Below are 14022 nucleotides of genomic sequence, written 5' to 3'. Positions count from 1 at the left end.
GGTGGAAATATCCTTTGAAAAACCATTTAAGTAAAGTGGAGAAAAAAGCCTCAACTAGTTTTATGCGCAGACGGCAACCCAATGAGATTTTTAGCCGTTCTTAATCTGCATCATAGGCAATAAAACTCCACTACTTCTCTAAATGTAATCTTTCAAAATAGGAAAATATTTCACCACTGTGCACAGGGAACAGGAAAAAAAACCTTCAGGAAGGTTACACTTATCTTCACAGCTGTTGATGTAAGCCAGGACCATGATCCAAAAACGCAACGATCTTCCTACAGTCACATTTCTGGCATTGAAGTGAAGACAAGAAACCGATGTCCAAATCCAACAAGGCACTTGTTTCACCAACGAATGGCTGCTGCAGGGAATTCCCTCCTATTCCGTCCCCAAGTGTAACCTTCCTGAAGGTTCTTTTTCCTGTTCCCTGTGTACAGTGGTGAAATATTTTCCTATTTTGAAAGATTACATTTAGAGAAGTAGTGGAGTTTTTTTTACCTATGATACAGATTAAGAATGGCTAAAAAACTCATTGGGTTGCCATCTGCATATAAAACTAGTTGAGGCTTTTTTCTCCACTTTACTTAAATGGTTTTTCAAAGGATATTTCCACCACTTGGCTTATAACATTTTTGCAACATTTTTTGCTGCAGTTATTTATTTGTTTAGATTGTTATTGCTAGTATTGTTTCTAGTTGAACACATATGAATTATCCATATAGACGGATATCTCACCCCTTACGTTGAGAAGACGAAGGGAATTTGCTCCTTTTACAGCAAAACTTAGAGAAGAACAGATATGTTATAGATGGACATTTCCATTTGGATTACAATTTAATACAAAGGGAGCCTCTTACTGCATTTCATCTAAAGATGCAGTCCTTCAAACTGTTCAATTTTTAGGATGGGGAGAAGAAAATCCCGTTGCAGGACAGGATAAGAAACAACAACAGACAATTAAAACGCCGAAATGGCAACGGGTTGGAGCTGGTAGGGGCAGATTGCGCTCTGCATTAAAAAAAATAAGAAGATTAAGATTGCTAATAAGGAGAACAAGATTTTTCAATCTGCCATAAGAATTATTAGGTAGAATGTATGACATGAATACTAAAAGAGGAGCTTTGGGTAGAATTTAAAGGTATTACTTTTGTTAGCTTTTATTGCCTCTGGAGAAATAAGTGGAAAAAACATATAAAGAGTACTCAGGAGGGGGAGGGGGGCGGCAAGGAACTGTTATAAATATACATAAAAGATTATATTTGTTTATCTATCCAAAGCTGGGCAGAGCAGATAGTCCTATCTGGTTGTTTTCTGCTGTGTTTCAGGTTCGAACAAAAGTGCCTGCCTTATCACCAGAACGCCAAGCCGAGGCCTCCATGATAGCGCAACCGTATAAGACCCAAACTGCTTCCAAGAATTACCTTCACATTAGCATCATGTCCACAGACCTGAAGCCTGGAAAAAATCTGCCGGTCAGCTTCCATATGCGAAACGCTGACCTGAGAGTCCAGGACAGGGTCGGATACATTACCTACCTGGTAAGGACACAGGATGTAGACCCTAGTCTGGCAAGGTGATGCCATGACACTTACTCACCATGGGAAGAATGTTCTGGTGACTGCTGGCATCATTGGCTACAAATGGTCCATCTCTGGATGATGTCATGCATGATTTTTGAATTCACACGTGCCTCAACATGTCTCTCTTCATTTACTTAGATAATGAATAAGGGGAATATTATTAAAACCGGCAGACAACCCAGACAGGTTGGACAGAATCCTGTCACATTGACACTGAGCATCACTCCACATTTTATTCCATCTTTCCGTGTCATGGCTTATTACTATGTGGAAAATGCTGGCGTGAAAGAGATTGTTGCAGACTCAGTCTGGGTGGATGTGAAGGACACCTGCATGGGAACGGTAAGGCGTACTGTCTGCAGGAATGGATTACCAGCGAGAGGGACTTTGCTGTAACTCACACCTATACTTGATATGCAAGATGACTTGCATTCATCTACAGAGGGAATTTTCCTGACTCTGGGGTGTTCGTACATGTAGTGGAGTTTGGAAGGTTTACACCTGTGAAAAATGGCCATCGCGCACACATGGCGGAGTGTGGAAGGTTTACACATGTGTAAGGTGGTCCATGTACACACATGGTGGGATGTGAAAGGTTTACACATGTGTAATGTGGCCATCGTGCACACATGGCAGGGTGTGGAAGGTTTACACCTGTGTAAAGTGGCCCTTGTACACACATGGGGTGTAGAAGGCTTACATTGTGTAAAGTGGCCTTCGTACACACATGGTGGGGTGGGGAAGGTTTACACGTGTGCAAAGTGGATTTGGAAGAAGTGATATGTATAGGTGAATGCAGGCAGCACACACAGATCGAAGGAGATGTGTTTCAATTGTGATTTTAGCAGACCTTAAAAGAATATATTTGTTTTCCCTATTTTGCAATGCTAATGTGTTAATCTTAAAAAAAAAAATTGCCATGTCAAAATTTACACCTGTTCCAAAGTTGCAATTAACTGCTCATTTGGACCCAGGGGGTGGGATTCAGGGGCAAATTTTGCTCCCCCTTGCTGGTCTTCAGAACCAGCTCAAAAAAGCAAAAAGTTTGAGTTTGCAGATCTGCTCCTCCTGGAGGTGAGGTTTTGCATCTGGCATGTACAAAGCTCCGAGTGAACAAGCGTTCTGGTAATATGATTTTTCTGCTATAGGCCTTGTACACGATGCAGACAGGCTTTATTATGACAAGTAAATTTAGGTTAAAAACCTTTTACCAGGTGAGGGACCCAACACGGTCCGTGTTTCGGACTAACCTTCGTCAGGGGTCCAATTTTGGTAAAGCAGAAAATTATCAAAAGAAAAAAGCCTTGGGTGATTAGCCGATAGGTGACATGCTGAAAAAACCGCCCGAGCATGTCACCTATCGGCTAATCACCCAAGGCTTTTTTCTTTTGATAATTTTCTGCTTTACCAAAATTGGACCCCTGACGAAGGTTAGTCCGAAACACGGACCGTGTTGGGTCCCTCACCTGGTAAAAGGTTTTTAACCTAAATTTACTTGTCATAATAAAGCCTGTCTGCATCGTGTACAAGGTCTGCAGTTTTTTGCTTAGTTTTTTGCTTGTTTGTTCTGGATTGTTTTTCACTGCAGATAGTTGAACCTTGTTTTCCTCCTTGGATTTGGTTTTTTTCTGCTATAGGATCACCAAACATATCTCATGGCCCGTGTGTGTATTTTACAAAAAAGCTGTGGGTTCAGTGAGTCTTTTGTAAAGAACAATGCGTGTTTGTGGTTCCTTTTCCAAGCTAGGCACTCCACAGAATCTCACTTCTGGGTGGTGCAAGGTGATTCCCAAAACCAAATCATTTTATAATGAAATGTGTAACTGCAGAATCATATCATAAATTTGTACCTTAGACTTCTAGTGGTTTTTGCCTGAAAAGCCTGATTTAGGGCGCTAAAGAGTTAAAATCTAACCTTGAGAACCATTCTTTGAAAACACATTTCCAGATTTTCTTCTTCGGACTTAAAACGTTTCTTTACCTACTGAATGAACCAGCTTCATTGTTCAATGTTCTTTCCAACAGCTGGTGGTCACTGGGGCAACCGACAGAGATAACAAGATTCATGAACCGGGCAGGCCCATGAAGCTGAAAATCAAGGCAGATTCCAGAACCTTGGTTGGTTTGGTGGCCGTGGATAAAGGAGTCTATGTTCTGAATAGCAAGCATAAATTATCTCAAAGCAAGGTAGGTTAATGGGGCTGTCCGTGGTCTGCATGTCTGGGATCTTGCTTATCATGAAGATACAGGAGATGGACCAGTTCACCAAAGGCTCCTAAGAAAACACAGACACACCAAAGAAAAAAATGTATATACCGTATATTACCTATACGGTTTCCATAGTAACAAGCATAAAATGTTAAACATACATAATTCAGTTGAAAACCAATACTGTTTTTAATTCTGTTCTTACCCCTATTTTATCACTGTAATACACTTAGTATTTTGATAAGCGTTCAATCAAATTTACAATAAACTTGGAAACTTAGAAATCTCCAAATCCAGTTTGAATATAAAATTTCAATTCAGAAAAGCCTTTTTCTTAAAATTCATTCTAGCAGCACACAAATGCAGGGCATTCCACAGCTTTACACCCCAAATTTCCCAAAATGCAAGGACACAAAGGCGCCTGTGTTTCTGTAACAATACCACAACCTTCCCAGGTAGAAAGACAAGGAAAACAGCAAATTCTTTCTTTATTGGTCAATGGAGACAACACGTTCGTGCTTCGGCCTGCCTCAGGAGTCTGAATCTTGAACTTATAAATGAAATTAATATCAACTGTGTTATTAGCTGCTAGAGTCAGATATTTTATTTCTACAAGCAGACACATTTTATTTTTAATTTTTATTTTCTTTCAAGTACAACAGCAATAAGGCTAATAAGTTTCAAGTTTATTAAAAGATTTTTTAAACCACTTAATCAAGTTTCTAAGCGGTGTACAATATAAAATTTACATAAAAACATATTAAAACTGGGGATACTGAGTACAATCTAAGTGAAATAATAACATACTGATAAGACATATAGACCTACTTCAAACAATAGGAAAATGGGGAAGAAGTACAATCGTGAAAGGGAAAGTACAATAGGTTAGGGTAAAATAATAATTTTAATTTAATTTTGTCCTTAAGAGGACAGTTGTTATCCAAAAGCATCCTGGAACAAGAACGTTTTTAATTTTGCTTTAAATTGTTTTATATCGGATTCGCTGCGCAAAGGGTTAGGCAGCGAATTCCAGAGAGGAGGGGCAGTGACAGCAAAGTTATTAGAGCGCAACGTATTGATTAATTTCAAAGAAGGTATAATGAGAAGATTCTGAGACATTGAACGAAGAGATTTTAAAGTATTATAAGGAATTAAATAATAATAATAACTTTATTTTTGTATACCGCCATACCCAGGGAGTTCTAGGCGGTTCACAACAGTTAGATGAAGTATAGACAATGTGGTTAATGAACTCTGGTTGGTTGTTTAATTTTGTTGTAAATGTTAAAAGTTAGATTTTACAACTGATTCTATGTTCAACTGGTAACCAATGTGCATTAATCAGAAGAGGTGAAACGTGATCGTATTTCTTTGCGTCACAAATGATCTTAATAGCTGTGTTTTGTACAATCTGCACAGTTGATATTAATTTCTTTTATAAGTTCAAGATTCAGACTCCTGAGGCAGGCCGAAACACAAACGTGTCGTCTCCATTGACGCAATAAAGAAATTGAACACCGCAGGTCACCTTTGCGGGTTTTCTGTAAAAATAGCCATCCTGAAACTGCCCACAGAGTTTCACCTTCACTCAGGCACCAGTAACTTTGTGTAAGTGCCAGTACAAACCAGTGCTTATGACTTTATTTAATAATAATAATAATAAAACTCCACCTCTCACTAAAGCCAACTACCCCAAACAAATAACCTTACCCATTTCTTACTCTTTTTGAAAATGACCAATTTTTTATTTTTTTTTATAAGTTCTTGTTGTAATACATCTTGGATAATTCTTTTGTAATCCGCCTTGAAGGTAATGGCGGGATAGAAATCCCTAATGTAATGTAATGTAATTTGGTCCCTGCTCCTTTCTCAGGAATACATAGAGTATATCATAAAAAATGGGTGTATACCACCAGTTTACATGTTAAAATCACTTAGAAGTCATCTGACTATGGCGGTATAGAAGAATAAAGTTATTATTATTAAAATAATCCCCAAAGGAGGGAAGAGTCACAGAGCTTTATGTATAAAGATGAGTTTTGAAAATGATCCCTTCACTCCAACCCTGTAGGAGATAGATGCTGTGGATGAGCAGACTGGATGGGCCATCATGATTCCGTATTTCTATGACCTCACAACGCAGGTGTAAAGAGCCTTAGCCTATAGAGAGAGGAAGAGATAGCGGATGGGCTGTTTGGCCTTTATCTGCCATCATGATTCTATGTTAGTTTGCCATTATTCGCACCTTTCTAAATGAGAGAAACAAAAAAAATGTTACTCCCTCAAACGTCAACTGAAGCCTCTGGTTCCCCAGGTCCTTCTCTGCACTCCACAGGTTAGAAGAAATCTCATAAGAGGTCACGGCCAATCAGTGGCTTATTACATGGCATTACAATCATAGAATCGAGCTATGATAGAGCAATAATCACACACTACAATGGGGCACAACATGAGCCTGAGGCTGGATTTGAACTCCAAGCTGTTTTCACAGATCTGGAATTCTGTGGAGAAGAACGACATTGGCTGCACCCCTGGAAGTGGCATAAACAATATCGGGGTGTTCACTGATGCTGGACTTGCCCTCGAAACAAACTTTCAGATTTCAACTCCCCAGAGATCAGGTACGATGTCCAAAATTCTAACTAATGTGAAATGAGAGTGTGCACGAGGAACCACAGGTTTATAAAACATGTCGAGTCTCTCATTTGAAAGCTTTTTCATTCTCTCACTCTTCAAGATCCTTTTTCTCACTCATCAGAACTTCAGTAACACTGCTTTCAGAGAGCGAAGCCTTAGGGAAGTAAAGTGTAGTTACTTACCTGTAACGTAGGTTCTCCGTGGACAGCAGAATAGTCAGCCACATATGGGTGTTGTCCCAACAGCTCCCAATTTGCGGATAAGCTCTCCAATAGCTCAGAGAGATTTTTTTTTTCTCTCTCTCTCTCTCTCTCTGAGCACGTGCAGTGCCCGGGCCCCACTGGGCATGCCTGAGCACTACCCATTTCCCCCTGCTTCCCCCTTATCCCCAGGATGTTCCTAGCTGTGGCCGGGTTGGCCGTATGGGGAGGCGAGTGGGTTGTGTTGCTAACTATCCTGCTGTCCACGGAGAACCTACGTTACAGGTAAGTAACTACACTTTCTCCTAGGACAAGCAGGATGAGTCAGCCACATATGGGTGACTCCCTAGCCGAGGGATGTACCAAATGGACCTGCGCCTTAGCGCTCTGTGCATCCCTCGTCTGGCTTTGGAGGCCGAGCTGGGCAGGGTAATCAGGGAAAGCAGGTTAAGTTGTGCAAAAAAAGGTTTTTGATAAAGTGCTGTGTTAACTGGGCAATAATACTCACAGAACAGTAAAATTGGTCAATAACAATCAATGAACAGTGAGAAACCAACTGGTCAACAGTGACAATTTGTATTTGCATGTGACAATTCGTACTTGCATATTCAACATTCAGTCTAGACAGGTAGTCTAGACTGAATGTCTAGACCTACTTAATCAATATCTATAACCCCCTACTTGATCAGTGTATGTCAAGGCTGTGCTAGTGGTTGCTGTCCCTCCCGGGAGGGAAGGGCTGCTTGCAAGACTGTTCAGCCGAATGCATTTCGGCATATATGTCGAGGCAGTAGTGCTTGGTGAAGGTGTGCATGGAGGACCAAGTGGCTGCATCACAGATGTCCTCTATTGGTGTGTAGTGTAGATGAGCCAGAGTGGTGGCTATGGTTCTGAGCTGGTGGGTGTGGGCTCCCACAGGCCGGTCACGCGCTCTTCTATAGGTAAAGGAGTTGCACTGGGATATCCAGCGTGACAGCGTGCATTTGGTGACCGGCAGTCCTGATCTGTTTTGGTCGTAGGAGACGAACAGTTGTGAGGTTTGTCTTGTCCATTGCGTCCTGTTGATGTAGGTAGTCAAGTCCCGCACACAGTCCAGGAGGTGTCGCTGAGGTGGCTGTGAGCCTCCCTGTGGGGGATGTAGAGTGCAGGGAGGATGATAGACTGGTTGATGTGGAACGCTGAAGCCACCTTCGGCAAAAATCGGGGGTGGGTTCTGAGCACCACCCTGTCCTCATGGAGGAGTGTGTAGGGGGGCTGATGGACCAGGCACTGGATCTCGCTGATATGTCTGGCCAACGCAATGGAGGTCAGGAAGAGGGTTTTCCAGGCAAGGAATCTGGGATCTGCCTACCCCAAAGGTTCGAAGGGGTCAAGGGTGAGCTGATGCAGCACCAAGTTGAGGTCCCATCCGGGTGGTGGTGGTCTGACCAGTGGGTGCAGATTGGACAGTCCCTTCATAAATTTCGCAATTACTGGGTGCCCTGACACTGCTGTGTAGTCTAAGCCAGTGTGGTACGCTGCGATCGCACTTAGGTGGACCTTGATGGAAGTGGGTTTTAGGCCTCCCCTGAGATAAGCTCAGTAGAAATATAGAAAGATAGAAACATAGTGGCAGAAAAGGGCTATAGCCCACCAAGTCTGCCCATTCCAAAGTATTCGCTCCCGAATTTACTCCCTTAAAGATCCCTTCCATAGCAAAGCAGCAGATGAATCCAGACTAGTGGGTATAGCTCACATCGACCAGCAGGTGGAGATAGAGAACTGATTAACAGTTGGCCTTAAAGCCTGGTGTTCCTCTTGTTACTTCAGTTTTGCTCTATCTCCCAGCAGGAATGGAGCTTACTCTACTAGCTCCTGGATTCTGGCTGGGGCCGGTTTGGTGGTGTTCCTGTGGCTTCCTCTGTTGAGACTCGGTCTCTTCAGTAGGACAGGGGTGCCTGGCTGAGCGGTGCCGGCTTTGGGAGCTACACCTGGGCCCTCCCAGGTCCCTTCTCCACCCTCCCCTCCGTTGGTTTGAGTGGGTTCTTGGGCCACTGCAGGAATGTGTGCTTAGGTTTCTTCATTCCAGTAAAAAAAAAAAAAAAAAAAAAAAAAAACCCAACGACTTCCTGCTTGTGCTGAGCCATGCTGTGTTCGTGTGGCTTTCAGTACATTTACCAGCTGTAACCTGGCTGCAGTTAGAGCGGGGGATCGTCAATTTTCCCAAGAGTTTTCTGTCCCCGTCGCAGTCTTTGGTACATCTGGGGGTCAGATTAGACACTGCTCTGGGGAGAGTTTTTCTACCCCGAGACCGGGGAGAGAAATTGCAGGCTCAGATTCGCCTACTTCTCGGGTCGCCCAGACCTCGGGTTTGGGATTATGTGCAGGTTTTGGGCTCCATGGTAGCGACTCTGGAGGTGGTCCCCTGGGCTCGGGGCCACATGAGACCCTTACAACAGTCGCTTCTCTCTCGCTGGTCCCCAGCTTCTCTGGACTACAATGTGCGTCTCCGATGGAGTCCTCGGGCGGCTCGCAGCATGCAATGGTGGCTACACGAGTTGCACCTGTGGCGGGGCATGCCGTTAGCCACACCAGAGTGGGTGGTGGTGACGACGGATGCCAGTCTGAGGGGCTGGGGGGCCCAGTGCCTGCAAGCATCGGTGCAGGGAGTGTGGTCCTTAGAGGAAGCACAGTGGCCCATCAATTTGTTGGAGTTAAAAGCGATCAGATTGGCGCTGAGGGCTTTTCAGTCCCTGATTCAGGACAGACCGACCAGAATCTTTTCGGACAGTGTCACGGCGGTCGCATATGTCAATCGTCAGGGGGGCACTCGGAGTCCGCAGTTGGCCGAAGAGGCAAGGATATTGTTTCAGTGGGCAGAAGGGCATGTTCCGCTTCTGTCGGCGGCATACATTGCAGGTCACGAAAACGTGCAAGCGGACTTCCTCAGCAGAAATCTTCTAGATCCGGGCGAGTGGGAATTGTCTGCTCGAGCGTTCGACCTGCTAGTCCGTCGGTGGGGGTTGCCAGAGTTGGATCTCATGGCTTCGTCCCACAATGCGAAGTTGCCTCGCTTCTTCAGCAGGCGCACGGAGAAGGGCTCGGAGGGGGTGGACGCGTTGGCCCTCCCATGGCCTCCAAATTCCCTTCTGTATGTGTTCCCGCCTTGGCCCATGATAGGGCGGGTGTTACAACGCATCGCTCTCTTTCACGGCAGGGTGATCCTGGTGGCTCCGGATTGGCCGCGTCGACCGTGGTACGCAGATCTCGTTCAGCTTTCAGTAGGCGATCGGGTGACGTTCCAGGTAACTCCGGACTTACTAACCCAGGGCCCAATCTGGATGGAAGATCCGGCCCGCTTTGGTCTTACGGCCTGGCTCTTGAGCGGTCAAGGCTAAAGAAGAAGGGCTATTCGGAGCAGGTGTTTGCCACGCTTCTTAAAGCTAAGAAGATTTCGACTTCGACCTCCTATGCGAGAGTCTGGAAGATTTTTGATGCTTGGTGCGGTCGACAGGGAATCGCGCCCTTCCATGCATCTCTGGCGGCTATTCTTGCCTTTCTGCAGGAAGGCGTAGAGAAAGGAGTAGCCTATAACTCTTTAAGGGTTCAGGTGGCGGCCCTTGCCTGTTACAGGGGCCGGGTGGCTGGCGCGTCGCTGGCGTCGCAGCCGGACGTGGTCCGTTTCCTCAAAGGGGTTCACCATATCCGCCCGCCGGTTAGGCGAATTTGTCCTTCCTGGAATCTTAAACTCGTACTGGGGAGGTTGCAGGGAGCACCTTTTGAACCCCTGTCAGCGGCCACTTTGAAGGATGTCACGCTGAAAACAGTGTTCTTGGTGGCAATGGCTTCGGCGAGGCGAGTATCAGAGCTTCAGGCGCTTTCTTGCAGAGAACCCTTTTTACGTTTTTCTGAGACGGGGGTGTCAGTGCGGCCGGTGCCGTCCTTCCTGCCTAAGGTGATTTCTTCATTTCATGTGAACCAGAGTGTATTCCTCCCGTCCTTCCGGAAGGAGGATTGGGGTAAACGATTTTTGTCTTTGCGTCGACTGGATGTGCGGCGTATGCTTCTCCATTATTTGGGGGTGACGAATGATTTTCGTAGGTCGGACCATCTCTTTGTATTGTTCGCGGGTAAGAACAAGGGGATGGCGGCGTCTAAAGCGTCCATTGCGCGTTGGGTCAAGGAGACGATTGCTTCGGCTTATGTGTTGACAGGTAAGAAAGTACCGGAGCACCTTCATGCTCATTCCACTCGGGCGTTGGCTACGTCTTGGGCGGAGTCTGGGGGGATGTCTTTGGAGGAAATTTGCCGAGCGGCCACTTGGTCGTCGGGTAATACCTTTTCGAAGCATTATCGCTTAGACGTAGCAGCCAGTGCGGAGGCAAGTTTTGGCACTGCGGTACTGGCGGAGGCGGCATTGGCGTCCCACCCGGTTTGAGTTTGCTTTGCTACATCCCACTAGTCTGGATTCATCTGCTGCTTTGCTATGGAAGGTAAAATTATGGTCTTACCTGTTAATTTTCTTTCCTTTAGAAGCAGCAGATGAATCCAGAGCCCCTCCCCAAGTGCACTGTATGTGTGTAGGGTGTTTGTTTATGGTTTCAGTTGGGATATTACATTACATTACATTAGGGATTTCTATTCCGCCTGTGCCTTGCGGTTCTAGGCGGATTACAATAAAGATGATATCTGGGCATTTCCAGTAGAATTACATTACAGGAGAAGAGTAGATTACAAGTAACAGTGAAGAGTTACAATGCATTCAATATCGCAGCAGATGTAACATAGCCACGGATTACAATAAAGAAGATATCTGGGCATTTCCAGTAGAATTACATTACAGGAGAAGTGTTAATTACAGATAATAGTGAAGAATTACAGTACATTCAATATCACAGGAGATGTTACATAGCAACTGAGTCAATTTACAACTGGTGGAGAATAAGAATTACAATATATTCTAGATTACAAAAGATGTTACATGAGCTAAGTCAAGTTTCTTCGGATGGAGAGTAGCATCATTTGCCTATAAGTGGAGGTGTATTTATTGTTTTGATGATTGCATGATGTTGGTTAATTAATGTTGATGATATGGACAGTAGGGGTGTTTAGTTTGGGTTGGATAAAGAGATTCTAATTCCCAATGGAATTGGTTGGGAACTCATTAGGTGGCGGTTTAGATTGATGGGAGATATTTTTTGAACAGTAGTGTTTTTATTTCTTTTCGGAATTCTTTTATGTCTGTAATTTCGATCAGTAATTTTGAGATGTCGGAGTCAATATTAGCTGCCTGTGTTCCTAGTAGGTTGTCATAAAGTTTCTTACGTCGAGTACCATTGAGAGGAGGGTAGGTGAAAATGTTCTGTGTTCTCCTTCTTCTGGATAAGAGATAGTAGTGAAAACGGTTGTTTAGGTAGCTGGGTGCTGCGCCGTGGGTTACTTTGAATAGGAGACAGTAGAGTTTGAATTGTGTTCTTGCTTTTATTGGTAGCCAGTGAGATTCTATGTATGCTTTGGTAATGTGGTCGTATTTGCTGAGTGAGTATATGAGTCTGAGGGCTGTGTTCTGGACGGTCTGTAGTTTTTTTATTGTGTTGATTGGGCAAGGTAGGTAAAGGCTGTTGCAGTAGTCTACCATACTTAGCACGAGGGATTGGACAATGATCCTGAATTGGTCTTTATTAAAGAATTTTCTTATTTTTCTCAGATTTCGCATTGTGAAGAATGCTTTTTGGATGATTTTATGGATTTGTGTTTGCATAGTGCAGCATCTGTCTAGTTGTATTCCCAGGATTTTGAGGGAACTCTGTATTGGGTACTTGGTTGAGTTTACTTCCAGTTCTGTTAGGGATGGTTTTTTGTCCTTCTCTAGTAGTAGGAAATTAGTTTTGTCCGTGTTCAGCTTCAACTTATGATTTGTCATCCATTTTTCTACTGTTTCCATTGTAGTTTTCAGGCGTCCTGTGGAGATGGGGTCGTGGATGTCGAATGGAAGGAGGATGGTTATGTCGTCCGCATAGCTGAATGAAGTTATGTTTAGGGCATCTAGGGTGCTGCCTAGGGAAGCAATGAATAGGTTGAAAAGTGTGGGAGAGAGGGGAGAGCCTTGTGGCACTCCGCAGGGGTTAGACCATGGTTCTGATAGTATTTCTTTTGACTTGACTCTATATGTTCTTGTTTTAAGGAAGCCTTGGAACCAGTTGTGCACTTTACCTGAGATTCCTATTGCGTCTAGAATCTGGAGAAGTATGGAATGGTCCACTAGATCGAAAGCCGCTGAGAGATCAAGTTGGATGATTAGCAATCTGTTTCCTTGGCTGAGGTGTCTTCGGGCTATATCTAGTAAAGATACCAGGAGAGTTTCTGTACTGTGGTTAGTTCTGAATCCAGATTGGGATGGATGTAGGATGTTGTGGGCTTGGTAATTGTATTATTTAGGGGCACATTTTCTACTGGAATGAAGTTTTGTGGATGCTCATGCTCCTTTCGGGCTGCTTGGGCAAAATGCATAACTGAAGTAACAAGAGGAACACCAGGCTTTAAGGCCAACTGTTAATCAGTTCTCTATCTCCACCTGCTGGTCGATGTGAGCTATACCCACTAGTCTGGATTCATCTGCTGCTTCTAAAGGAAAGAAAATTAACAGGTAAGACCATAATTTTACCATGTGAGCATCCCATTTACTCTTAAAATCCTTCACGCTGCTGGCTTCAACAACCTGCAGTGGGAGTTTGTTCCACTGATCCACCACTCTTTCGGTGAAGAAGTACTTTCTGGAGTCTCCTTGAAACTTCCCTCCTCTGATCTTCAGCGGATGCCCTCTGGTGGTCGAGGGACCCATAAGACAGAAGATATCATCTTCTGACTCAATGCGACCCGTGATGTACTTAAACGTTTCAATCATGTCTCCCCTTTCTCTTCGTTCCTCAAGTGAGTACAGTCGCAACTTCTTTAGTCTTTCTTCATACGTTAGATCCTTTAGCCCCGAGACCATCCTGGTGGCCATTCGCTGAACCGACTCGATCCTCAGCATGTCTTTACGGTAGTGTGGTCTCCAGAATTGAACACAGTACTCCAAGTGAGGCCTCACCATGGATCTGTACAATGGCAGTAGGTACTGCAGGATGTCCGGTATGGGGCAGTTGTAGCCCGGTATGTCTCGCTGCGTGCCTGTGCACCAGTAGCGGAACCTTCTCCATTTCAACATGAAGCATTTTCTGGTTGAAGGTCTTCTGGCTGCCATAAGAATGTGCTCCACGACTTGTGGTAGGTTCATCCTCTCAACATCCATACGGTCAGAGCTAGGGAATGCAGGTCGTGGTGGAGAGTAGAGCTCCCGTATTGCATTATGAGATCTGCGCTGATCGGGAGGCGGATGGGTGGGTGAACCGCTATCCATTGCTGGAACAGGAACC

General features: G+C 44.5%; 1 protein-coding gene across 1 annotated transcript in view; it reads left to right on the top strand.

The window, feature by feature from the left end:
- C3 (complement C3) overlaps positions 1-14022 on the top strand; it is a 135095-nt gene that overhangs the window by 33155 nt on the left and 87918 nt on the right. Inside the window, exons 12-15 of the mRNA XM_033923996.1 lie at positions 1329-1541; positions 1722-1925; positions 3609-3770; positions 6283-6412. Of these exons, the coding sequence (XP_033779887.1) occupies positions 1329-1541; positions 1722-1925; positions 3609-3770; positions 6283-6412 (709 nt within the window). The remainder of the gene's footprint in view (positions 1-1328; positions 1542-1721; positions 1926-3608; positions 3771-6282; positions 6413-14022) is intronic.

This window comes from Geotrypetes seraphini, chromosome 16 (assembly GCF_902459505.1).
Source record: "Geotrypetes seraphini chromosome 16, aGeoSer1.1, whole genome shotgun sequence".
Lineage (NCBI taxonomy): Eukaryota > Metazoa > Chordata > Amphibia > Gymnophiona > Dermophiidae > Geotrypetes > Geotrypetes seraphini.
The sequence above is the reverse complement of the archived record's forward strand: the minus strand, read 5'-3'. Positions and strand labels throughout refer to the sequence as shown.